General features: G+C 55.1%; 1 protein-coding gene across 1 annotated transcript in view; it reads left to right on the top strand.

The window, feature by feature from the left end:
- DNHD1 (dynein heavy chain domain 1) overlaps positions 1-27,842 on the top strand; it is a 274,296-nt gene that overhangs the window by 107,144 nt on the left and 139,310 nt on the right. Inside the window, exons 14-17 of the mRNA XM_089775427.1 lie at positions 934-1,599; positions 20,438-20,636; positions 21,815-21,906; positions 27,478-27,697. Of these exons, the coding sequence (XP_089631553.1) occupies positions 934-1,599; positions 20,438-20,636; positions 21,815-21,906; positions 27,478-27,697 (1,177 nt within the window). The remainder of the gene's footprint in view (positions 1-933; positions 1,600-20,437; positions 20,637-21,814; positions 21,907-27,477; positions 27,698-27,842) is intronic.

Here is a 27,842-nt window from a genome sequence, read left to right on the forward strand (position 1 = left end):
AACACTGGGGTGCCTGAGGGGAGGTGGGGGGATGGGTTATAACCTCTCTCCTGTGTGAGGTGGGGCTGGGGGGGCACAAGGAATGCTGGGGTGCCTGAGGGGAGGTGGGGGGATGGGTTATAACCTCTCTTCTGTGTGAGGTGGGGCTGGGGGGTACGGGGGGCACTGGGGTGCCTGAGGGGAGGTGGGGGATGGGTTATAACCTCTCCCCTGTGTGAGGTGGGGCTGGGGGGGCACAGGGAACACTGGGGTGCCTGAGGGGAGGTGGGGGGATGGGTTATAACCTCTCTTCTGTGTAAGGTGGGGCTGGGGGGTACGGGGGGCACTGGGGTGCCTGAGGGGAGGTGGGGGATGGGTTATAACCTCTCCCCTGTGTGAGGTGGGGCTGGGGGGGCACAGGGAACACTGGGGTGCCTGAGGGGAGGTGGGGGATGGGTTATAACCTCTCTTCTGTGTGAGGTGGGGCTGGGGGGGCACAGGGAACACTGGGGTGTCTGAGGGGAGGTGGGGGGATGGGTTATAACCTCTCTCCTGTGTGAGGGGGGGCTGGTTGGGGTGCAGGGAACGCTGGAGTGTCTGTGGAATTGTGAGGTTTCTTGCTGGCCAGTGCTTGGTGAAGCTGGTTTGGTGCCTTAGAGACAAGAACACCAGGCTTGGGTTGTAAGTAGCCCCGTCTCTAAGCAATTTGCCTTGATTTGACCCTCTCAGTGGTGCTCCCAGAACCTGTCTGTATTACACGTTCCCCTTCCGGGTTGGAATCCTGCCATTCTGTTCTGGGTTTGGCTGCCCTGCACGTGGTGCCTTTGGGAGCCGTGGGCAGTGGCAGCCAATGCAGCCTTTCCCAAACCCAGGAATCCAAGCCCAAGCCCAGGACATCGTGTGCATTAGTCTCCCTGCTCCCCCTCCCCTGACTGGCCTCTGCTCTGTCCCTAGCTCCTGGACACCTGGGAGGCCTTTGTGTACCAGCAGCAGGAGGCCTCGGACTTCCTTGTCTCCCGGCACATGAGTATCGTTGCTGAACTTGTAGGCTCCCTGCAGAGAGCCAGCCAGGAGCTGCAAGAGCTGCTGACCACGGCCACTACAGGGCGTTTCCTGGACCCTTCCCAGAGCCCGCGGGCAATGGAGCAAGAGCTGCACGAGCTGCACCACCGCTACCAGGCCATGGCCAGCCGGGTGGCTGAGCTGTGCCGCTCCCAGAAGATCCTCACAGGCATGCGAATGATGGGCCCCCTGCTTGTACCTGCTAGGGCCCCCTACTGCCCAGAGCCAACACCTGGCTGTCCCCAGGGTGACCCCTCCCCACCTGTCTTCAGCCCAGAGAGGGTATCCCACCTCCCTGTGCCCCAAAAGCCAAAGAGCGCTCCTCCCAGCATCCGCCAACCAGCCGGGGAGAGACAGCAATCCCTGTGCTGCTCCCTGTCTGGGCTGGGGGAAAGACCCCTCCCCATAAACGCTCTCTTGTTCTTCCCAGGGGAGGGCACAGATGTGTCCTTCGTGGCCAGCGGCCGGGCGCTCATTGAAGCCCATGAGCAAGTCTGGAGGCTGCTCCGCACCATCTCTGAGCAGATCACTGAATGGAAATGCCTCGCTTTCAGCAAGGTAATGGCTGACTGGCACCTGCCCCCAGCTGTCCCAGCCCTGGGCTCCCTGCCTACCAACCCACAGCCCCTGCCAGCCTAGCCCTGGGCTCCCTGCCTCCCGACCTGCAGCCCCTCCGAGCCTCGCCATGGGGCTCCCTGCCTCCCGATCTGCAGGCCCTCCCAAACCAGCCCTGGGCTTCCTGCCTCCTGACAATTAGGATAACAGAGACTTGATGGGATGACTCGCATGACTGGAGTGCTGTCATGGAAGGGCATAGACTGTTCAGGAAGAACAGGCAGCAGAGAGCACAGATTGCTCAGAACTCCAGTATATAGAGGGAGAAAAACCTGTTGAGAGTCTATGGGTTAAGTTTAGAGGTACAAACAACAGCAGTGATTATGTGGTTGGTGTCTACTACAGGCCACCGAATCAGGTGGATGAAGTAGATGAGGCTTTCTTTGGACAACTGAGAGAAGTTTCCAGATCGCAGTCTCTGGTTCTCGTGGGGGACTTTACTCACCCTGACATGTGTTGGGAGACCAATACGGCAGTACACAGACAATGCAGGGTTTTTTTGGAGAATGTTGGGGATAACTTCTTGGTACAAGTGCTGAAGGATCCGACCAGGAGCCATGTGCAGCTTGACTTGCTGCTCACAAACAGGGAGGAACTAATAGGGGAAGCAGAGGTGGGTGACAACCTGGGAAGCAGTGATCATGAGATGGTAGATTTCAGGATCCTGACCAAAGGAAGAAAAGAGAGTAGTAAAATACACACCTTGGACTTCAGAAAAGCAGATTTTGACTCCCTCCGAGATCTGATGGGCAGAATCCCCTGGGATGCTAATATGAAGGGGAAAGGAGTCCAGGACAGCTGGCAGTATTTTAAAGAAGCCTTGTTGAAGGCACAGAAAGAAACCATCCCGCTGCACAGCAAGAGAGGCAAACATGGTAGGAGACCAGATTGGCTCAAAGGGGAAATCCTTGGTGAACTTAAGTACAAAAAGGAAGCTTACAAAAAGTGGAAACTTGGACAAATGACCAGGGAGGAGTTTAAAGGTCTAGCTCGAGAATGCCGGGGGGTTATCAGGAAGGCGAAAGCGCAAATGGAATTGCGACTGGCTAAGGATGAGAAGGATAACAAGAAAGGTTTCTACAGGCATGTTAACAATAAAAAGGTGATCAGAGGGTGTGGGGTCTCTACTGGATGAAGGAAGTAACCTAGTGACAGATGATGTGGGGAAGGCTGAAGTACTAAATGCTTTCTTTGCCTCTGTATTCACGGACAAGTTGGGCTCCCGGACTAATGCGCTAAGTGACGCAAGATGAGATGAAGGATAGCCCTTGGTGGATAAAGAACAGGTTAGGAACTATTTAGAAAAGCTAAACGTACACAAATCCATGGGTCCAGACTTAGTGCATCCAAGGGTACTGAGGGAGTTGGCAAATGTAATTGAGGAGCCTTAGGCCATTATCTTTGAAAAGTTGAGATCGGGAGAGATCCCGGATGATTGGAAAAAGGCAAATGTAGTGCCCATCTTCAAAAAAGGGAAGAAGGACGATCCAGGGAACTATAGGCCGGTCAGTCTTACCTTGGTTCCTGGAAAAATCATGAAAGGGATCCTTAATTAATCCATTTTGAGGCACTTGGATGAGAGGAGTGATCAGGAATAGTCAGCATGGATTCACCAAGGGCAAGCTGTGCCTGACCAATCTGATTAGCTTCTATGATGAGGTAACTGGCTCTGTGGACATGGGAAAGTCAGTGGATGTGATATACCTTGACTTTAGCAAGGCTTTTGATACGGTCTCCCACGCTATTCTTGCCAGCAAGTTAAGGGATTGTGGATTGGATAAATGGACGGTAAGATGGATAGAAAGATGGCTAGAAGGCCGGGCCCAGCGGGTAGCGATCAACGGCTCGATGTCAGGATGGCGGTCGGTTTCTAGTGGAGTGCCCCAAGGTTCGGATTTAGGACGGATTTTGTTCAATATCTTTATTAATGACCTGGAGATGGGGATGGATTGCACCCTCAGCAAGTTTGTGGATGACACTAAGCTAGGGGGAGAGGTAGATACGCTTGAGGGCAGAGATAGGGTCCAGAGTGACTTAGACAAATTGGAGGATTGGGCCACAAGAAATCTGATGAGGTTCAACGAGGACAAGGACTGGGACGGAAGAATCCCAAGCATTGGTACAGGCTGGGGACCGACTGGCTAAGTAGCAGTTCTGCAGAAAAAGACCTGGGGGTTACAGTGGATGAGAAGCTGGATATGAGTCAACAGTGTGCCCTTGTAGCCAAGAAGGCTAATGGCATATTAGGTTGCATTAGGAGGAACATTGCCAGCAGATCCAGAGATGTCATTATTCCCCTTTATTCGTCGCTGCTGAGGCCGCATCTGGAGTATTGTGTCCAGTTGTGGGCCCCCCACTACAAAAAGGATGTGGACGCATTGGAGAGGGTCCAGCGGAGGGCAACCAAAATGATTAGGGGGCTGGAGCACATGACTTATGAGAAGAGGCTGAGGGATTTGGGTCTGTTTAGTCTGCAGAAGCAAAGAGTGAGGGGGGATTTGAGAGCAGCCTTCAACTTCCTGAAGGGAGGCTCCAAAGAGGATGGAGAGAGGCTGTTCTCAGTAGTGACAGATGGCAGAACAAGGAGCAATGGTCTCAAGTTGTGGTGGGAGAGGTCCAGCTTGGATATTAGGAAAAACTATTTCACTAGGAGGGGGGTGAAGCACTGGAATGGGTTCCCTAGGGAAGTAGTGGAGTCTCCATCCCTAGAGGTGTTTAAGTCTCGGCTTGACAAAGCCCTGGACGGGTTGATTTAGTTGGGATTGGTCCTGCCTAGAGCAGGGGGCTGGACTTGATGACCTTCTGAGGTTTCTTCCAGCTCTAAGATTCTATGACATGCAGCCCTTGTCAGCCCAGCCCTGGGGCTCCCTGCCTCCCGCCATGCAGCCCCTGCCCCCCAGCCCTGGGCTCCCTGCCTCCCGCCATGCAGCCCCTGCCCCCCAGCCCTGGGCTCCCTGACTCCCAAGATGATTCTTACCAACCACCACAGGACATACCACACTAATACCAACCCTGGTACCTTCCCTTGCAACAAACCCCGTTGCCAGCTTTGTCCACATATTCATTCTGCTGATACCATTATTGGACCTAACCAAGTGAGTTATAAGATCAAGAACACATATTCCTGCACATCCAGAAATATAATCTATGCTATCATGTGCCGAAAGTGTCCGTCTGCTATGTACATTGGACAAACATCTCAGACACTTCACCAAAGGATTAATGCCCACAAAACAGATATCAGACAAGATCACAAAGAGAAAACAGTTTCTTGCCATTTTAACCAGAAAGGACACTCTCTCAATGACTTGACCACCTGCATTCTGCTACAAAGACCTTTTACATCTGCACTTGAAAGGGAATCCTCTGAACTGTCATTCATGTTAAAATTCGACACTTTCCAACAAGGACTTAACAAACATTTGAACTATCTCACCCATTACCAAGATAGCTTCCCCAATTATCACCTCTAATACCATTAACTCACAAACATCCCACTCTCCCCACCTCTAATATCATCAATTCACAGACACTTACCTTCCTTCCCCCTCCCCCCCACCGCATCCCCCTCCTGTTCTGAAATGTGATTTGTCCTTTTCATATGTGTTCATTTTTTTTAATTGTATCCTTTGGTATATATGGTTGTGACTATTTTCTTCCACTATTTGATCTGAGGAAGTGGGTCTGGCCCACGAAAGCTCATCATCTAATAAACCATCTTGTTAGTCTTTAAAGTGCTACATTGTCCTGCATTTTACTTGTACATTGACAGGATTTCCTCTCTTGCCACGTCTTTGACTCCATAGCATTGTAGCTTTGGCCTTTCAGATTTAAACTGCAATTTTCCTTCGCCAAAGCATGTTCTGCCCTTCCCCCTTGTCCTGTGGGTTCAAAACCTGAAGTCTCTGGCCTCACAAAGACAAAGGGCTGGCTGGGTGTGTCTTCCCTGTTCACCAAGTGCTTCAAATTCTCATTCTTCCCCTGGTCAGTTAGGTAATAACAACACACAGCAAATTTACAAATCTCTTGCCTTCCACCTCCAACCTCGGCTTCCACATGGCCACTGGCCACTCTCATAATCAATCTGGAAACATTTCTGTCCCAAACACACTGACTTCCCCGTAAGGTGGTCAAATACAGTCACTTGGTTATCACAAGACTGTTCAACTCTCTGGCTGTTGCTGCCTCAGAGGTCCCTCTCAGACCTCTCCCAAACAATCCACACTGGATCTTTCTAAATCCAAGTCAGTGGTGTCACTGTTAACAGAAAAACTCTGTCTATTAGGCACTGAAACAAGTGTCTGGAGAAATAAACTGCTGCCTTTAATCCTGATCTTTCCCAAACATGGAGCTTGTACTCTCTTCAGCTGTAACCAACTCCTGAGATTCCTTTACTCCCTGAATCGTCTCTGGTCCACCCGGTGGATTCCTAGACAATCGCCTTTCAGGCAAACAGGCAGACTCATGAGATAGAAGGTCAGAGACATTTTCCTTCCCTTTGTAACTCTCTGGACTGGCACCCTGAAGGCTCCTTGTCCCAGCACACACAAGGTAGGAACCATCCTCTCTTCCTCAGGTAACATACAAGCCCCAGAACCATCTGATCTCTGGGATCCTGCAAAGACACTGAATGGATCTACCCCAGTCACAGCATCATTCTCCAGCAGACACAAACCTAGGGCCACCCCCTTTCTTGGCTTTAGCTGTATCCAGACCCAATTTTGGGACAACAGTCCTGCTCTCAGCCATCACAGGTGGAGGGGCACCTTCCTCAGACAAAGGATTGGGAGGAAACCCTTCTCCTTCGAGTGCTCCACTGTGGTGCTGGTGCGTCCTCGTGCCGGTGACCGGAGATCTTTCTAGCTGTTTCCACCGCACCACGCACGCTCCAGAGCGCCCACCTGTGTCATTGGAATCCGTTAGGCGCACGTGTGGCACAGCTCCTCAGTTCCTTCTTTACCATCCTCGGCAGCAGATGGAGCTTCTTTCTCTCTCTTCAACTTCGCTTAGAAATAATTAAAACCCTGGTTAATTCCCACAGTTACCTCAGGCTGTGTCCAGACTCAGGGGTTTTTCGGGAAAAGTAGCCTTTTTCCGAAAAAACTTCACCTGCGTCTAGACTGCAGCCGCGTTCTTTCGAAATTAAATTGAAAGAACGCGGCTTTTCTTTCGACGGCGGTAAACCTCATTTCACGAGGAAGAACGCCTTCTTTCGAAAGAAGGCGTTCTTGAATGTAAATAGGGCTTCTTCGAAAGAGAGCATCCAGACTCACTGGGTGCTTTCTTTCGAAAAAGCGGCTTGCTCTTTCGAAAGTTCCGCATGCAGTCTAGACGCTCTCTTTCGAAAGAGGCTTGCACTCTAGACATAGCCTCAGAGTCCAAGTTATTTCATCCTAATACCCACCCCAGTCTATAGTTAAAAAAAAAAAAGTTATCTTGTTGTGGCTTGCCGCTTGTTCCCCGCACCTCATGCCAGGATCCCCCAGCTTTAAAAGGTGTCAGACATGCCGGGACTCTATGCCTGTGTCTGATGGACATTCCAATTGTATTAAGTGTCTCGGCGAATCCCACCAGACTCAGAAGTGTCAGCACTGCTTGAAATTGACTGCCAGAGCACATTAGGGCCAAGCGAATAGGCTAAAAACAATCCTTTATGAAAAGTCTTTCCGACCTCCATCAGACAACCCACTAGCGGCTCCAGAAATGGCCTCACTGACCAAGGGTACAGATAAGTCATGTCCCTCTGCCCCGTCTACCCTGGCAGCATCGAGAATGGCTCATTCCCCAACCTCCTCGCTACCCTCGGCACCCTCAGCCTCACGGGTCAGCACCGCGGATAAGCCTGCACGTCTGGTACGACTTTGGCCAAGACACCGGCACCACACAAACGAGCGCATTCGGATCCGAGACAAAGATCATCGGCACTGCCCGCGCCAACAGCACCAACCTCCTTTTCCGCACTGGCAGGCCATAAGGAGCATACGGCATCGAAACAGCCATGGCACCGGTCAGCGACACCGACACCAGCTGCGAAAAAGACCTGCACCGACATGGCGCCCATGTACCACTCGGCACCGGTATTGGCACCGAACAAATCCCACACCTCGGCACTGAGCTAGCATACTGCGCACTACCGATCCCCGGTATGGAGCCGCTCGCTGTTGGCACCGACCTCATCAACTTCTTCAGTCCAATCAATACACTCCCACAGATCATCTCACCATCTCCAAGTGATGCAGGCACGGAACCCAGGAGCAGATTCTCCTCCCAACACTCTAGTCCTGTGCACAGACCTCCATCTTGGCAGCCTCTAGTCACACAATACACATACCCACCTCCACCCCCACCACCATGGTATGCACAACAGTATAGTTACCCACCACCGCCATACGCTACTCAATGGCAGCCATGTGAGCCACGTCCCAAGCGAAGTCATCACCATCCTCCTTCAACAACTTCCAGACCACCGGCTTCGCCACCTCTTACTGCGTCCATTACAGAGCCAAATTCTTCAAGTCGCTCTGAGAGGGTGAAGACAGGTTCCTTCTACATATGATTAGGGGTTTGGAGTGGGTCCCATATGACGAGAGGTTAAAGCGACTGGGACTTTTCAGCTTAGAAAAGAGGAGACTGAGGGGGGATATGATAGAGGTCTATAAAATCATGAGTGGTGTGGAGAGGGCCGATAAAGAAAAGTTATTTATTAGTTCCCTAAATAGAAGGACTAGAGGACACCAAATGAAATTAATGGGTAGCAGGTTTAAAACGAATAAAAGAAAGTTCTTCTTCACACAACGTGTAGTCAACCTATGGAACTCCTTGCCAGAGGAGGCTGTGAAGGCTAGGACTATAATAGAGTTTAAAGAGAAGCTAGATAATTTCATGGAGGTTAGGTCCATAAAAGGCTATTTAGCCAGGGGATAAAATGGTGTCCTTGGCCTCTGTTTTTCAGAGGCTGGAGAGAGATGGCAGGAGACAAATCGCTTGATCATTGTCTTCGGTCCACCCTCTCTGGGGGTATGTCTACACTACAGCGCTAATTCAAACTAACGCGTCTAGAACTAAAAACTAGTTCGAATTAGCGTTTTGCTAATTCGAACTAGCATGTCCACATTAAGTGGACCCTGAACCGGGCTTAAGGATGGCCAGAAGCAGTGCCGGCAGGGCATCAGAGGAGGACTTAGAGCGTGGAGATGCTGTCTCAGGCTAGCCGAGGGCTGTGCTTAAAGGGTCCCGACCCCCATCCCGGACAGACAGTTCTCAGGGGTGCCCCGCTTGCAAAGCAGTCCTGGCTTGGAGTGCCTGGAGTACCCACACTGGGCACATCACACCACTCGGCCATCAGACCGGCTGCACTTGCCGCAGGCTGCCATCTGGGGAGAGGGGGCATTTGGGGGGCTGCAGGAGAGCTTCCACCCCCAGAAGCCCGCAGAGCCAGCCCAGTCCTCCCCATCGGGGGCTCGTACCCCATTCCTCCCTCACCTCCTTCCACTTATCCTTCCCTAGCCCCTTTTCTTGATGTACAAAATAAAGGACAATTGTGTTCAAAAATGGAATCTGTCTTTATTGAACAAAACGGGGAGACTGGGAAAAGGAGGTGGGAGAGGGGAAGAGAGAGGGTGGGAGAGGGGAGGGCAACTAAAATGATCAGGGGTTGGGAACAGGTCCCATATGAAGAGACGCTAAAGAAACTGGGACTTTTCAGCTTAGAAAAGAGGAGACAGAGGGGGGACAGGATAGAGGTCTCTAAAAGCAGGAGTTGGGTGGAGAGGGTGCATACAGAAAAGTTCTTCATTAGTTCCCATAAAGAAGGACTAGAGGACACCAAAGGAAATGAATGGGTAGCAGGCTTCAAACTAGTAACAGAAAGTTGTTCTTCACAAAGCAAAGAGTCAACCTGTGGAACTCCTTGCTGCAGGAGGCTGTGAAGGCTAGAACTAGAACAGAGTTTAAAGGGAAGTGAGATCAAGTCATGGAGGCTGTGTCCATGGAGTGCTATTAGCCAGGGGGTAGGAGTGGTGTCCCTGCCCAACGTTTGTGGAAGGCTGGAGAGGGATGGCACGAGACAAATGGCTTGGTCACTGTCTTCAGTCCATCCCCTCCAGGGTCCCTAGGGTTGGCCGCTGTCGGCAGACAGGCTACTGGGCTAGATGGACCTTTGGTCTGAACCAGGACGACCATTGTAAGCCCAGGGCTCAGGGTCGGGGGTCTCAGTGGACCCCCTTGATTTTCATGCACACCTGCTCCTGGGTGGCCAGGCTGGCAGCTCTCCTGCCCTAGCTGGCCACTTTCCTGTGCCTAGTGCGGAGATCGTGGACGAGGTCCATGATGTCTGCACTAGCCCAGGCGGGTGCCCGCCTCTTGCGGTCCCGGGCAAGCTCCCGGGAGCCGCCAGCCTGGTCCCGGGAAGAGGGGGAGGGCTGGGGGGCATCGGGTGGGTGGCTCGATCCGTGCCAGGTGCAGGGTCTGCTGGCTGGGTGCTGGCAGGCTTGCACCTGGCACGGGCACCGTAGCCAGCCCGTGCCCCTTTAAGGGCTCCGGGGCCGGGAGGGGGGCATACAAGTTTCCCTGGTGTTGGCCAGAGTGGCCACCAGGGAAACCTGGGGAGGGCTAGCCTCCCACTAGTTCGAATTAAGGGTCTACACAGCCCTTAATTCGAACTAGTAAGTTCAAACTAGGCTTAATCCTCGTGGAATGAGGATTACCTAGTTCGAACTAAGCGCTCCGTTAGTTCGAATTAAATTCGAACTAACGGAGTGCTAGTGTAGCGCCTATGAAAGCTAGTTCGAACTAACGGACGTTAGTTCGAACTAACTTTGTAGTGTAGACATACCCTGGGGCACCTGGTGCTGGCCACTGTTGGTAGACAGGATACTGGGCTAGAAGGACCTTTGGTCTGACCCAGTACGGCCGTTCTTATGTTCTTATGTTATGTACATAATTCCTCATCCTCACCTGATGAGGCAGGCACACGTGAAGCTCCACCATCCGGTGATGACTCTAGAAAATTTCAAGATATTTTCAAGAGGGTGGCGTTAGCACAGGAATGGGACTTACAGGAGATACAAGTTAAACAGTACAAGTTCCTACGTACACTAGAACCATCTACTACCTCTCGTCTGGCAATCCCTATGGACAAGGCCGTTATGGACCCAGCCGATAACATCTGGCAGTCTCCTGCATCTATTCCCCCTACCAACAAGAAAGATGACTGCCACGCAGTCTCACGTACTGCCTTGCAGTCTACTAGGAGAATGTATCTCCACAAATGGAACAGATTCGTGCACTGGTTCAAAAGTTCCCACATAACATCCCCTGAGCATGCCCCCCTCCCCACCCTACTGGACTATTTGCTACACCTGAAGCAGTCGGGCCTAGCTCTTACTACCATCAAAGTACATGCAGCCTCCATAGCAGCCTTTTATCATACAGGACAAGGGGGTCTCTTTTCTCGCTGACCCAAAACTAAAAGATGTTTTAAGGGGCTACCGAATACCTTCCCACCGGTCCAACCACCATTTCCTATCTGGGACCTCAACCACATTCTCAAGAGCTTGACAAAGCCACCCTTCGAACCACTGGCAACCTGCTCCTGGTCTCCTTTATCAATGAAAGTCTCATTTCTCGTGGCAATAACCTCCAGTAGGAGGGTGAGTGAACTCGTCTCACTGATGGCTGATCCCCCTTATACAGTATTCACAAAGGATAGGGTGATACTTTGGCCACACCTTAAGTTCCTCCCCAAAGTCCTTTCGCCTTTTCATGTCAATAAACCTATCCACTTACCTGCATTTTTTTCCTAAGCCTCATGCCGATCCAGTTTAGGCAGCATGGCATACTCTGGATTTCCGCAGGGCACTTGCATTTTATCTCAACCGCACCAAGCCCTGGCGACTATTCCTGAGCCTTTTTTTGTCCTACACGGAACAATCCAAAGGACAGGCAATCTTATCGGAGAGGATTTCTAAATGGATCTCTTCGTGTATTGGAACATGTTATGTACTCTACAACAAAAATGTACCTGAAACGATTATAGCACATTCCACCAGGGCGTTGTCCTACACTACCACCTTTCTCAGCAATGTTCCTCTACAAGATATCTGTAACGCCACCACCTGGTCTTCGGACCATACTTTTGCACAACATTATGCTCTCTCTTCCTCAATTGCATCTTCCATGGCTGTAGGACAGGCAGTATTGTCCACAGTGACTAACACGGGGCTCCAAACCCACCTCCTCAGGTCGACAACTGCTGTGTAGCCGCCCAGAGTGGAGCACCCATGGGGACCACTCAAAGGAGAAGAAAGAGTTACTCACCTTGTGCAGTAACAGTACTTCTTCAAGATGTGTTTCCGTGGGTGCTCCACTACCCTCCCTCCTTCCCCTGCTCGAAGTCCTATGCTCTAACAGGTAGAGAAGGAATGGAGGAGCCGCGCGTGCCTAACGGATTCCAATGACACAGGGGGGAGTTCTGGCGTGTGCACGGCACGGTGGAAACAGCTAGAAAGATCTCTGGTCGTCAGCGCGAGGACGCACCAGCACCCAGAGTGAAGCGCCCATGGGGACACATCTCGAAGAAGCATTGTGACTGCACAAGGTGAGTAACTTTCTCTTCCCCCACAGGCATGGTGCTGCCACACACGGACAGACAACTAGAGACAGTCTCTCCTTCATCCCAGCACCACTGGCTATTCTCAGGCACACAGCTAGCAACTGAGTGTATGTCTACACTTGCACGCTAGTTCGAACTAGGGATGCAAATGCAGCATTCGAAATAGTCAATGAAGCAGGGATTTAAATATCTCATGCTTTGTTAGCATGATCTCGCCGGCACGCTACTCCGCTCAACAGCTGTTTCTAAAGTGAAAGTGCGCACCACGATGCGTTAGTTCGATCCAAACTCCTTGGTTCGAACGAACGTTACTCCTTGTTACTTCTCATTTTTTGAGGAGTAACGTTCGTTCGAACCAAGGGGTTTGGATCGAACTAACGCGTCCCAGCGTGCACTTTCACTTTCGAAACAGCTATTGAGCGGAGTAGCGTGCCGGCGAGATCATGCTAATGAAGCGCAGGATATTTAAATCCCCGCTTCATTGACTATTTCGAATGCTGCATTTGCATCCCTAGTTCGAACTAGCGTGCAAGTGTAGACATACTCTGAGACAGCTTCTTTCGCTGATGCACTGCTGCTCTCAGCCTCCAAACTGCCAGTGTCCACACACTGAGCCCCCTCACACAAAACACTTCCAGCTTGTGCAAGTTCAGACTCACAAGCATCACCACAACAACCCATCACCCTCCAGAATGTTATCTTGTTTCTCAGCTAGGAATTCACCCTGGCCATCCCCTGCAACCTGCTCCGGAGAAGCACTGTCCTGACTCCTGGGTTCTCCCTGCCCTGCTTCTGATTCCAGCCTCACCTCTGAGGCATCAGACAAGCCCTTAGAGCCCTCACTCACAGGCTCACTGCTCCCTTGCACAGCCACATGGCAGTCTCCCTCAGGCAAACATCTAGAGCAGGGGTCTCCGAACTACGGCCCGCGGGCCGGATGCGGCCCGCGAGGCCCTCTCATCCGGCCCGTGGAGACCTTTTTGTCTACGGAAAAAAAATTACGGAAATTTACGTGTATCCTGCCAAGATCAGCCACCGCTTACGTGGACGTTATGTTTTTACCGAATTAAAATAGAGGCACGCAGTAGTGCATTATGTTTTCCAACCGATCATTACATTGCAAAACCTTATTCGCTGCTTACTTTTTCTACATCCGTTCACAGTCAATGAGATGATATAACGCCATCTAGTGGCGGAGTTTTTAAATGGTTTGCTGCTGGTTCAAGACTTGATTATTTTGATCACAGTTTGCCAGTTGCGGTTGACTGTTGCGATGAGGAGGTGTTGGTGTCAATTAGCGTCTGATTTCGAAACATGTTGCACTCTATTTTATTTAGTGATAATTTCCTTCGCGTAATTACTTATCAGTGTGTAGTCGGTCCCCGAACTGCTGTTTGATAGTTAATGCGGCCCTCAGGCTGAAAAGTTTGGAGACCCCTGATCTAGAGAAACTGCCTCCCTTAGTTACAATAGGACTGACTAGCCCCAGACAGCTGCCCAGAGTCACACGCACCCTCTTCACAAACCTCCCCGTCAGCTACGGGTAACACAGAGGAGTTGCATTCGTACATGCTTTGGGGCTGGGTTAAGACATCAGCCATGTCATCATCACACCGCATACCCACATGGTTATACATTGAACTCCCAGGCGGATACAGTCTCTTTTGTTCTTCTATTTTCTTAAGCTGAAGTTCAAGTCTGGCAGCTCTCTCCTCAGCTTGTCTGATTCTTCTGTCCAACTCTGCCATCCTCGCTGCATGTTCTCAGTCTACCTTCTGCCTTCTCTCAGCGGATTCTTGCATCCCTTCATCAGCTTCTCTTCATGCCTTAGCCCTTCTCTGCTCAGCTAGCAGACGAAATTCCTCAAGTTCTTGTTGATATTTAAGTTGCAGTCTCATTTCTTCTGTAGTATCTCTAGCCACCACCAAAGATCTCAGTTCTTCATGAGACACTTTCTCAGTAAAGGCAATAACTTTCACCAAGAACAAAATGTTCAGAGCCTTTCTGTCCAGACTCTCATATGGTCATTGACTCATGTCAGTGGCTCTTTAACCAACCGAACTCTCAATACCAAAAATCAAATTTAGACAGCGTGGGGTCCTGACCCACAGCTCAATTGACCAAGATCTGTGGATCCTGCCGTCTACACCACTGAGACAGTCCGGGCTGGGTCTCGGAGCTGCTGAGGGCATCCGCTCAAGGCGAATTGCTCAAAACCAGGGCTGCTTACAGCCCCAGACCTTTCCCAAACAGGTCACAAACCAGTCACACTGAGTGCTTCAGCTGCCTATCTGGCCAGCAGGAAGCCTCCCGAGGAAAACCCCTCAGACACCCCAGCTCTCCCTGTGCCCCAATCTGCCCCAGGCCTGCACACAGGTGAGGAGTTCTAGAACCCAATCTCACCTACCCTAAACGGGTTCTCCCAGTCCCAAAGAACCAGCCACAGTTCCCAGGTCAACTTACATTTTAGAGCTTACCCACAAGATCACGCTGGGCCAGTCCTTTAGAATACAAAAATCTGGGGCTATGTCTACACTGCAGGCTTCTTTCACAAGAACTGTTTTGTGCAAGAGTTCTTGTGCAAAAAGTCTTTCACAAGAGCACATCCACACGGCCATGTGCTTTTGCGCAAGAGCGTCCAAGGCAGTGTGAACGTTCTCTAGCACAAGAAAGCTCTGATAGCCATTTTAGCCATAGGGCTTTCTTGCACAAGAAATTCCTGTTGCCTGTCTACACTGCCTTCTTGTGGAAGAGCTCTTGTGCAAGAGGGCTTATTCCTCGTGGGGAGAGGAATAACTCTTCCAGAAGAAGCTCTGTTTTACAATGCTGTACTGTAAATGTACTTGTGCAAGAATGCATGTGCAGTGTTGACACTCTGCAAGTTTATGCACAAGAACAGCCATTCTTACGCAAAAAGCCTGCAGTGTAGACGTAGCCTAAAGGTTTATTAACAGAAGAAAGAAAAGGTGGCGAGTGAGGTTGTTAATGTCGGGGACTTTAACCCGGACGGCCTCCGTTCGTTGTCTGACCGCAAAGAGACAGGCAACACCAGCAAGATTCAATCACGAGCTCTTTATTGAATAGTGCGCACTACAATAGAGAGCAGCCCGTCTCCAAAGTGAACCAGCACTGATTTCAGTAACAAGTAAGATTATATAGACAGTTCCGTCGCGTCATAAAACATTTGCCCAAGCATCTCAGCCCCCCTTAATTAGTTAGAAGCTTCTAGTGTTAATGCGTATACTTCATGGCCTTAAGCAATTCATAATGCATCAACAGCTTTCTTATCAGCCTAGAAGGCAAGTACCAAACGACAAGGAGACAGGGAGTTAAAACAAACAGAGGGCAGAGACAGTTCGTTAAGATCAGGGTGAGAACAGAAACAAGGAGTTACCTTATCAGTTCTCAAACTAGCTGTTCCCATCACAGGTGCAGCCTTTCACTTACTTGCTTAAGTTGCAAAATAAAGTACGTAGGGATTGCCCCTTTGCTTGAACTATGTCTCTAGTTCTGCTCAGGGACTACCCAGTGTGACGGACCGGGCCGTGTCTGGGCACAGCTGAGGGCGTCCGCTCAGGGCGAATTGCTCAACTCCGGGTCTCCTTACAGCCCCCGACTGGTGACCTCTCCAAACAGGCCACAAACCAGTCCCACAGAGCGCTCCAGCAGCCTGCCTGAAGCCTCCCGAGCAAAACCCCTCCGACACCCCAGCAATATCCGTGCCCCTGATGGCCCTGGGTCTATACACAGGTGGGGGGTCCTAGCACCCAATCCCACCTACCCCGAATAAGTTCTGTCCGGTTCCAAGAAACCAGCCACAGATCCCTGGTCAATTTACCCTCTGGACCTTACCCACAAATCACGCTGGGCCAATCCTTTAGAATCTATATCTAAAGGTTTATTATCACAAGCAAGAAAAGCATGAGCGTGAGGTTGTTAAAGGAATAGTACATTACATGCACCGAATCTCCCAGTCCTCAATGCCGGCTCTAGCAGAGATGTTACAGCTGCTGGTTTAAAAGTTCTTGTTGCACATCCTAGCATCAGGATGGGCTCACAGGTCTTCTGGGCTCTTCGATCCCTGCAGTGCTGCCTCTGGGATGAAGTGCTGAGCTGAGAACAAAATGGAGTCCCCCACATGGCCTCTTTATACCTCATTCCTGGCCTCTCCTTGGCCGTAGCCGGTCACCTGGCCATCAGCCTCTCTCTGCTGCAGCTCTTAGGCCTCCGCCCTCATGCTTTAGGTGTGTCCTTGGCCCATCAAGTGCCATTGTTCCACCGGGCCTCGCTAATTAACATGTCCATAGGTCAGGCTCTGCCCAATGCTCAACCACATGCAGAGAAATATTCAGTTTCCACACAGATTACAGATTCTTACCTACACACACAGACATTATACACTCACATAAATAGCGTACACAGGATCAGCAGACAGTAAGCTTCTATTCAATACCTCACATGGCCCCCTTCTATACCATTTTTTGGGGCCAACACCCCCACCTATGGGTGCATCAGTGATCTGGCTGCTCCCCTCAAGATCCAGTAACGTGACACCCAGAAACCTTTGTTAACCTCTTTCTTTGATCTGTCTTAACATAACTTCACTGGGCCCAATTCTCTAGGGTCTAACATTAAGGAGAATACGTCACATGCACCAGTCTCCCAGTTCTCGATGCAGGCTCTCAGCAGAGATGTTACAGACTGCCAGCTGAGAAGTCCCTGGTGCCCATCCTGTGTCAGGGCGGGTCGGCCTCCTTCCCACTCGCTGCCCCTTGCAAGGCTGCATCTGGGATCAGTAGCAAGTTTGAAGACAAGATGGAGTCCGCCTCATGGCACTTAGATATCTCTGGTGTCTCCCAAACTGGAGCTGGTCACATGATGCATGATTCACATGCCGGCAGCCATGAGATACTGGCTGGTTTGCAGGTTTCCAGGCGCATTCCTCCACCCAAAGAGCCATTGTCCTTGGAGCCGTACTAGTTAGCACAGTCATTCACTGGACATTCCTTCTTTGCAACAGGCAGTCCGGGCCCATTGCTCGCTCCCAGCCAGAGAACACTCACACGACCAGCCCCGAAAACACCCGCACTACCAGCCCAGAAAACGCTCACACTACCAGCCAGAGAACGCTCACACGACCAGCCCAGAGAACGCTCACACTACCAGCCAGAGAACGCTCACACTACCAGCCCAGAGAACGCTCACACGACCAGCCCAGAAAACACCCGCACTACCAGCCCAGAGAACGCTCACACGACCAGCCCAGAGAACGCTCACACGACCAACCCAGAAAACACCCGCACTACCAGCCCAGAGAACGCTCGCACGACCAGCCAGAGAACGCTCGCACTACCAGCCAGAGAACGCTCACACGACCAGCCCAGAAAACACCCGCACTACCAGCCCAGAGAACGCTCGCACTACCAGCCAGAGAACACTCACACGACCAGCCCAGAAAACACCCGCACTACGAGCCCAGAAAACACCCGCACTACGAGCCCAGAGAACGCTCACACTACCAGCCCAGAGAACGCTCGCACTACCAGCCAGAGAACACTCACACGACCAGCCCAGAAAACACCCGCACTACGAGCCCAGAAAACACCCGCACTACCAGCCCAGAGAACGCTCGCACTACCAGCCAGAGAACACTCACACGACCAGCCCAGAAAACACCCGCACTACGAGCCCAGAAAACACCCGCACTACCAGCCCAGAGAACGCTCGCACGACCAGCCCAGAGAACGCTCGCACTACCAGCCCAGAGAACGCTCGCACTACGAGCCCAGAAAACGCCCGCACTACCAGCCCAGAGAACGCTCACACGACCAGCCCAGAGCCCATAGTCACAACTCCACATACAAATGTCACACCAGTACAAGAGTAGGAGACATAGAATCAATAGAATAGAAGCTTCCATTTGATACCTCACATGGCCCCTTTGTACAGACTTTGGAGCAAACACCCCCCTGGGTGCAGTAGTGATCTGTCTGCTCATTATAAACTCCAATAACGTAATACATTGTCAGCCCAGCCCTGGGCTCCCCGCCTCCCGACCTGCAGCCCCTGGCAGCCCGGCCCTGGGCTCCCCGCCTCCCGACCTGCAGCCCCTGGCAGCCCGGCCCTGGGCTCCCCGCCTCCCGACCTGCAGCCCCTGGCAGCCCAGGCCTGGGCTCCCCGCCTCCCGACCTGCAGCCACTGGCAGCCCAGGCCTGGGCTCCCCGCCTCCCGACCTGCAGCCCCTGCCAGCCCGGCCCTGGGCTCCCCGCCTCCCGACCTGCAGCCCCTGGCAGCCCAGGCCTGGGCTCCCCGCCTCCCGACCTGCAGCCCCTGCCATCCCGGCCCTGGGCTCCCCGCCTCCCGACCTGCAGCCCCTGGCAGCCCAGGCCTGGGCTCCCCGCCTCCCGACCTGCAGCCCCTGGCAGCCTGGCCCTGGGCTCCCCGCCTCCCGACCTGCAGCCACTGGCAGCCTGGCCCTGGGCTCCCTGCCTCCCGACCTGCAGCCACTGGCAGCCTGGCCCTGGGCTCCCTGCCTCCCGACCTGCAGCCCCTGGCAGCCCGGCCCTGGGCTCCCCGCCTCCCGACCTGCAGCCCCTGGCAGCCCAGGCCTGGGCTCCCTGCCTCCCGACCTGCAGCCCCTGGCAGCCCGGCCCTGGGCTCCCCGCCTCCCGACCTGCAGCCCCTGGCAGCCCAGGCCTGGGCTCCCTGCCTCCCGACCTGCAGCCCCTGGCAGCCTGGCCCTGGGCTCCCCGCCTCCCGACCTGCAGCCCCTGGCAGCCCAGGCCTGGGCTCCCCGCCTCCCGACCTGCAGCCCCTGGCAGCCCAGGCCTGGGCTCCCCGCCTCCCGACCTGCAGCCCCTGGCAGCCCAGGCCTGGGCTCCCCGCCTCCCGACCTGCAGCCCCTGCCAGCCCGGCCCTGGGCTCCCCGCCTCCCGACCTGCAGCCCCTGGCAGCCCAGGCCTGGGCTCCCTGCCTCCCGACCTGCAGCCCCTGCCAGCCCGGCCCTGGGCTCCCCGCCTCCTGACCTGCAGCCCCTGGCAGCCCAGGCCTGGGCTCCCTGCCTCCCGACCTGCAGCCCCTGCCAGCCCGGCCCTGGGCTCCCCGCCTCCCGACCTGCAGCCCCTGGCAGCCCAGGCCTGGGCTCCCTGCCTCCCGACCTGCAGCCCCTGGCAGCCCGGCCCTGGGCTCCCCGCCTCCCGACCTGCAGCCCCTGGCAGCCCGGCCCTGGGCTCCCCGCCTCCCGACCTGCAGCCCCTGGCAGCCTGGCCCTGGGCTCCCCGCCTCCCGACCTGCAGCCCCTGGCAGCCTGGCCCTGGGCTCCCCGCCTCCCGACCTGCAGCCACTGGCAGCCTGGCCCTGGGCTCCCTGCCTCCCGACCTGCAGCCACTGGCAGCCCGGCCCTGGGCTCCCCGCCTCCCGACCTGCAGCCCCTGGCAGTCCAGGCCTGGGCTCCCCGCCTCCCGACCTGCAGCCACTGGCAGCCTGGCCCTGGGCTCCCTGCCTCCCGACCTGCAGCCACTGGCAGCCTGGCCCTGGGCTCCCTGCCTCCCGACCTGCAGCCACTGGCAGCCTGGCCCTGGGCTCCCCGCCTCCCGACCTGCAGCCCCTGGCAGCCTGGCCCTGGGCTCCCTGCCTCCCGACCTGCAGCCACTGGCAGCCTGGCCCTGGGCTCCCTGCCTCCCGACCTGCAGCCTGGCCCTGGGCTCCCCGCCTCCCGACCTGCAGCCACTGGCAGCCTGGCCCTGGGCTCCCTGCCTCCCGACCTGCAGCCACTGGCAGCCCGGCCCTGGGCTCCCCGCCTCCCGACCTGCAGCCCCTGGCAGCCCGGCCCTGGGCTCCCTGCCTCCCGACCTGCAGCCACTGGCAGCCCGGCCCTGGGCTCCCCACTTCACAGCCCTGCGGTGCCCCTCACTCCTGACCCGCAGCCCCTGCCAGCCCAGTACTGTGCTCCCCCCACATCTGCTGTGCCCCTCACTCCTGGCCCACAGGAATTCCAGCCCTGAGCTTCTCCCACCTGTGTCTGCTGTACCCCTAGTCTGGACCTGCCGTCTCCCCGAGTGGGCCTGCTCCCACACAGTCACAGCTGTGCTGCCCTGTGCGCGGCCGTCCCTGCTAATCCATAGGGGCCTGGTGTGACTGGAGGGGCCCGCTGGTCTTTCTGTCCTACAGTTCAATCCCCCCGTGGCTATGGAGAAAGTGGCTGAGTGGCAGAGGGAAGCATCCCGCATAGAAGACGCCCTGCCTGCCAAACACCCCATCCTGCAGGCCTGTGTGCACAGCATTGGGAGCTTCCAGCAGGTCCTGCCCCTGCTTCAGAAACTGGCCAGCCCCCTCCTGAAGAACAGCTGCTGGTGGGAGATCTTCACAGGTGCGCCTGCGAGGAGCACCGGCGGGGGTCCATGGCAGAGAGGGGCAACGTCCTTGGAGATGTGTCCTCCCAGGGCCCTGCGTTCAGCTCGGCCCGCTCTCAACAAAGTGGGCAGCCTGAGCAGCCACAGCCGTCTGGGGAGGCACCGCACCTGCCCTGAGCCCCATGCTGGCTGGGAGAGGGGACAGTCGGGGTGGCGAGTGGGTGGGGAGAGCTGGGCTGGCCCATGTGGCCAACGGGCTGAGCTAAGGGACTGTGAGGTGCTTGCCACCCTGAGCAGCAGCTGGAGCTGTGCCTGCAGCCTCACCTGGACCGGACTCTTGGCCGGATCTTTGGGGAAAGGGCAGTGCAGTGCTCAGGTGCTAGCCTAGGACTGGGGGGCAGGGATCATGTTTGTGTGACCGTGGGCCAGTCATTGGGCTGGGCTCCCATGTGGACAATGGAGAGAGCCCTGTGCCCTGGGATGGCAGGGGCGAAGCCATGCCAAGCTGGCAACGTGCTTTGAGACGTGTGCTGGGGAGGAGCTCGGGGGGGTTCCTAGTGGCCCTGCTGCCAGCTCTTCTCAAGCCCAGGCCATGGTGCAGCCTCCCAGGGGCTGGTGAGAAGGCCCAGTCAGCGTGCAGCTGACGCACCTGCTGATGAGGGACAGTCCTGCTGCACCTGGTCACTCCCACAGCAGAGCTGGGCCGGGGGGCTCCTTTCCCCAGCAGGCTAGCTCAGCCTTCTGCTAGGGAAGCAGGACTCCGAAGGGCTGCAGCCCAAGGTGCAGGAACTGCCCACACCTGAGCTGAGTGGCGAGTGCCCCGGGCCGGCCCAACGGGAGGCGAGAGGCCAGGTGGCGGTGGCACCGCGCGGAGCCACGTCCTGTCCTGGGGCCACGCTGACTTGAGCCATGTGGGAGCATGGGTCTTGCCCTACAGGTGCCCGCGTGGGGAGAGCCTGGCAGTGCAATCTCTCGGGCCCAGGCAGAAGGGCTCGTGGTGGGAGCTGGGTTAGGTCAACTTCACCGGGAATAGGTGCGGGGAGCCGTGGAGCAGCCCCCAGGCTCAGCTGCTAGTCACACACTGGGCACAGGGCCAGGGCCACCCAGGAGCTAAGGGCCCTTCGGTCCCTGCCATGCTTGGGGCCCAGCTGGGCCTGCCAGTTGCACGCTGACGAGAACCCTCATTCTCCTGCAGCAATGGCGGTGAAGTGCCCTGGCAACATGCAGTTCACGCTGGGCCAGCTGCTGTCCTACCCGATCCTGGAGCACAGCGACAGCATCCTCAAGGTGAGCAAGGCTGCCAGAGGGTGGGAAGCGGGGTGTGGGACCGGCTGGCCCCCAAGGTGTGAGCTCAGAGCCCACGAAAGCTTCTGCTCCAACACTTCAGTGAGTCTCTAAGGTGCCACAGGGCTCCTCGCCGCTTTTCCTGAGGCACTAGAAGGAGTGAATATGGGTTAGCAGTTCCTCCTTCCAGTGGTGTCCCTATGGGTGCTCCACTCAGGTCTCACTGCGTCCCCCAACAGAAGTGCCATCCCGTGCTGTTTCCATCCGTGGGCAGGAACCAGTGTCCCTCTAAGGTTTCCATCCATGAGGGAGGGAGTTTTGTGTGGATGGTGCCACTGTGGCACCCGAGTTATTAACAGTATTGTCATCGTAGAGGTTCCTGGGCTTTTGTGTTTCGCTCATGATGACAATTTTGTGGGGCTTAGGGGCTATGTATTTGTTTGTTTGTTTTGTTTTTAATTGGACTATAAAAGGTCATGGAGCAAAATCAAACCCCAGCATCTAAGATTGAAAGATGCTTTGAATCTGTCAGGGTATGTCTACACTACCCCGCTAGTTCGAACTAGCGGGGTAATGTATGCATACCGCACTTGCTAATGAAGCCCGGGATTTGAATTTCCCGGGCTTCATTAGCATAAGCGGGGAGCCGCCATTTTTAAATCCCCGCTGCTTCGAACCCCGTGTAGCGCGGCTACACGGGGCTCGAACTAGGTAGTTCGGACTAGGTTCCTATTCCGAACTACCGTTACTCCTCGTGAAACGAGGTGTACCGGTAGTTCGGAATAGGCACCCTAGTCCGAACTACCTAGTTCGAGCCCCGTGTAGCCGCGCTACACGGGGTTCGAAGCAGCGGGGATTTAAAAATGGCGGCTCCCCGCTTATGCTAATGAAGCCCGGGAAATTCAAATCCCGGGCTTCATTAGCAAGTGCGGTATGCATACATTACCCTCCTAGTTCGAACTAGGAGGGTAGTGTAGACATACCCTCACTGGGTAACATTCCCTGGAGAGCTGCATTGAGAGAGATGTCTAGCATCATTAAGCCACCAATGCATTGATGTCCCCACGTTATCTCTAATGTCAATGACCAGTGTGGTCATGGGCTAACTGAACTCCTGGGAACTGGCTTGCCGGGCACCTAGGCAAGGTGAGGCGGGGCCATGGGCAGAAGGGACAAGGCAGCCAGCCCTGAGCACTGCCCGGATGGCGCCGTGCGGCACCCCACCCGTCATTTACAGATGCTGCTGCCACAGTCGTAGAAGCAGTGGCTTGGAGCCCCAGCCCTTTGGAATGGCCGGCCCCAGGGCGTTTGTCTCTTTGCCCCCACCCACCCTGTTGGCAGGTGAAGCTGCACATTGCTAGAAATCTTATGAAAAAGCCTCGAGACATTTAGAAACCTGAATTCCATGGCAAGTCAGTGTGGGAACATACTTACTACAGCTGCAGCAGCCACCCACCACGGGGACCCTTTGGCCTCGGCCCGCCACAAGGATCCTTCAGCCCTGGCTGCCAGAGCAGCTGCCCGCCATGAGGATCCTTCAACCCCGATCTCCAGAGGAACTGCCCGCCGCCCGCCATGAGGATCCTTCAGCCACGGCCACCAGAGCAGCTGCCTAACACCTACCACGGGGATCCTTTGGCCCCACCTACCAGAGCAGCTGCCCACCGCCCGCCACGGGGATCCTTCAGCCACGGCCGCCAGAGCAGCTGCCTGACACCTACCACGGGGATCCTTTGGCCCCACCTACCAGAGCAGCCGCCCACCGCCCGCCACGGGGATCCTTCGGATCTGGCTGCCAGAGCAGCCACCCGCCACGGGGATCCTTCAGCCCCGGCCTCCAGAGCAGCCACCCACCGCCTGCCACGGGGATCCTTCAGCCACGGCCGCCAGAGCAGCCACCCGCTGCCCACCACGGGGATCCTTCAGCCCCGGCCGCCAGAGCAGCCGCCCACCGCCCGCCACGGGGATCCTTTGGATCCGGCTGCCAGAGCAGCCACCCGCCATGGGGATCCTTCAGCCCTGGCCTCCAGAGCAGCCACCCACCGCCTGCCACGGGGATCCTTCAGCCCTGGCCGCCAGAGCAGCCACCCACTGCCCGCCATGGGGATCCTTCAGCCCCGGCCTCCAGAGCAGCCACCCACCGCCCGCCACGGGGATCCTTCAGCCCCGGCCGCCAGAGCAGCTCCCTGCTACCCATCACACAGCTCCTTTAAATCTGGATGTCAGAGAAGCCACCTGCCACACGGCTCCGCCTCTGAACCCAACCAGGGTGGCCAGAGCAGCCACTGCCTGCCACACATCCCACAGCTCCAGCCCTGGGGAAGTGTTGAAGCTAGTGCCAGGGCCACATGGTGGCTGCCATGCTGCTCCTGGGGCAGGGCAGCCGCCTGCCATGTGGCCCAGCTGGGCAGCTCTACCGAGGAGGTGGGCAGGACTCAAATTCTTGGTGTGTGCCCATGCATGCACGCATATAAGAGGGAACACTGGCTGGAACCCAGATATACGTTGGCACTGGAGTCAAAGATGTTTTCCAAGTAAAATACGCACGTGCGGCACCGAACAGCACAGTATCTGGCACCAACACCATAGGGGCCGAGCATGCATTCACCTCCCCGTTTTCCCATACTTGTGGAGTCTAGTCGGCACTGACGCTCTTCTAAGAATATTTCTTTCTCACCTACACCATTGTCTCCAAGCACCAGACATGAAACTAGTCATGGGAGCAGGTTCTCCTCTCAGCATTCCTCTCCAATGGGTTCAGTGGCATCTTGGCACTCTACTAGAAAGCGGCTAACATACCATGCTCTGCAGCATCCATGGCTTAACCACCCTTAGCTGTATCCACCACAGCTGTTCCAACACCAATGGCCACCTTGGGAGCCCTGGAACCAATATCACACGCACTCCTTGCACCGTCATCGTTCCTGCAAGTCGTCATTGGCAACCTCAGCACATACACTAACGTGCTCTCCGGCCACCACCACCCTGTCTTCCCTGTCCCACTCTCCACGCTCTCTCACCTTCTGCAACCGCCCAAGTGGAGCCTGTGGACAAGGATGACGACCTGCCTCATTTAGATTCCAATAGACTATCTCTGGTTCCTCAGAGATAGAAATGTAGCCGTGTTAGTCTGGTGTAGCTGAAGCAAAATACAGGACGATGTAGCACTTTAAAGACTAACAAGGTGGTTTATAAACTATCTTGTTAGTCTTTAAAGTGCTACATAGTCCTGTATTTTGTTTCTGGTTCCTCAGTCCTCCTCATCTTCAGATGAGGCTGTTCCCCCTCCTCTTCCTTTCCTCCTGCAGACAACCAGCAGCAATTTCAAACGGGTAGCACAGTCCCAGGATACTGGCCAGGACAACATATTGGTGGGAGGAATGGAGGCCGGCCTTTTTCATGTTGCCTCTGATGGTTCCATAATGACCTCATCAATTGGCAAAGCTATTCTGGGGGACATGGCAGGTTAGAGGATTTTTAATAACCTGTGTTGTTTTTCTAGTATCTCCTGCACTGCAGGTCCCGGGTTGTATGCGGTCTTCCTCATTCCTCCTTGGAAATTTCATTTCAAAGGAGAAATGCGGAAGTGCCTGTGACGGACCAGGCAGGGTCTGGGCACAGCTAAGGGTGTCCGCTCAGGGCTATTTGCTCAAACTTGGGACTCTCTCTAGCCCCTGACTGGTGGCCCTTCCCAAACAGGCCACAAACCAGTCTCCCACAGCGCTTCAGCTGCCTGCCTGGTCAGCCAGAAGCCTCCCGAGCAAAAACCCTCCGACACCCCAGCTGTATCCAAGCCCCAAAAAGCCCCGGGCCTAGCACACAGGTGAGGGGTCTTAGAGCCCAATCCCACCTACCCTGAACAAGTTCTGTCCAGTTCCAAGAAACCAGCCACAGATCCCTGGTCAATTTACCCTCTGGCTCTTACCCACAAATCACGCTGAGCCAATCCTTTAGAATCTACAATCTAAAGGTTTATTACTAAAAGAAAGAAAAACATGAGAGTGAGGTTGTTAAAGTATCAACGTTACATGCATCGAATCTCCCAGTTCTCGAGGCAGGCTCTAGCAGAGATGTTACAGCTGCTGGCTTAGAAGTCCTGGGTGTACATCCTGTATCCAGATGGGTCCACAGTTCTTCCCGGCTCGTGATTCCCTGCAAGGCTGCATCTGGGATGAAGGGCTGAGCTGAGCACCAAGATGGAGTCGGTCACATGGCATATTTATATCCTCCCCCCCCTCCTCCCCGCCTCTTCCAAGCTGGACACAGTCACATAGTCAGTGGCCAGGTGTGTCTTTGGCCTTCAGAGGTCCATTGTTCCTGGGAGCTTTGCTCATTAGCATGTCTATGGGCTGAGCATTCCTTGTCTTGCTCAGCCACAAACAGAGAAGTTTCCAGTATTGACACAGAATACATCTTCATAATTCCCACACCCAGATACTATACAAGTATATGGATAGCATATACAGAACCAGTAGAAGGAAAGCTTTCGTTTGACACCTTACATTGCCCCCTTTATATCAACTTTTGGGACAAACCCCCCCCCCCCATGGGTGCAGCAGTGATCTGGTTGCTCCTTTTAAAATCCAGTAACGTGACAGTGCCTATCGAGTAGTAATTCCATTGACTAGTCTATTAACCGCATTTTAACATCATTACTAGTCCAGTGGGGCTGCATTTACGCTGCAAAGCGGCGACTCCAGCTTGTGCTCTATCCCTCAGGTCCTGGGGACCTAAGAAATAAAGTAAATTCCCAGTCTGAGCCCTAGACATGAAACAGGGTCTGACTGAAGCTGTGTCTCACCTGATGCATGGTGCAAACAGGTCCCACATCTTCCAGACCCCCCGGTAACCCGCTCCCCTCTTCACGCTTGGCCCGCACATGGGTGTCCAGGTGTTGTGCTGGTGGGAGTGAGGCCAGGCCATGATGTCACTTCCTTTCTCTGCTAAGCATCCTCCAGTGCCTACATGCTGCCTCTTAAGAACCCCTAATTGCATACAGGCCCTTGCCTTGAGGGGCCACCCGCCTCGCTTCCTCCCCCCTGCAGTCCTTGGATGGCAGCTCAGCTTCCCAGACAGCCACGTGCTCCTGTTCCACAGCGTAAGCCTCCGCGGCATCCGTGGTGCCCAGCACACGGCACACACCCGAGGGGGCCAGGGAATGGCTTTGAGGCATGCAGGGGCATGGAGGACTGTTTGGGGGAGCAGTGACACCATCACCTCCCCCCGACTTACCTCAGTGGGCCACCCAGCCTGCAGGTCAGTGTCTGTTTCCACTCTGGCCACACCGCTTTCTATTGGCAGCCGCCGTGCCCAGCACTGGCCCTACTCCCAGAGCCAGCCTGAGGGGAGGGAGCGGCATGTCAGAGTTTGGGGAGAGCAACTGGGGCATGGGGGGTGGGAGACTGGAAAACAGCTGGACTAGCTGGAAAGGCTCCAGGCTGTGGGCGATGCAGCCCCCAGCAGCATGGACACCTCACTCTCCCGGAGCTGCTGCAAGCCCGACCATGCGCCACTCAGGCTGCGGCTCACGCCTGCTCCGGCTGCTCCCTCTCAGCATGTGTTTGGCGCCCCTAGATCTGGTCGAGTGAGCGAGGGCGCTGCCGCTCCTTGGACATGCTGCGCCGGCTGCAGAAGGCCTGGGCTGAAAGACAGTTCCGCCTGGTCAACTTCATCCTGAACGTGCCCTACCAGGCCCCGCTGCCTGAGCACCCTGCCCGCCGGCCCCCCAGCCGGCGCTACCGCCCGCCTAAGCAGGAGTATGTCTCCAAAGACAGCGGCACCTTTGTGCTGTCTGGTGAGTGCTGCATGAGTCACTGACTGGCCAGGGCCTCTCACGTCCCTTAGCAGAGACCCCTTCAGTGTGCTAGGCCCCACAGGGCCACACAGCACAGGCCTGCAGCCTCCAAGATGCCAAGATGGGGCCCTTGGGCACCAGCAAG

The sequence above is a fragment of the Pelodiscus sinensis genome, chromosome 1 (assembly GCF_052426305.1).
Source record: "Pelodiscus sinensis isolate ZL-2025 chromosome 1, ASM5242630v1, whole genome shotgun sequence".
Lineage (NCBI taxonomy): Eukaryota > Metazoa > Chordata > Testudines > Trionychidae > Pelodiscus > Pelodiscus sinensis.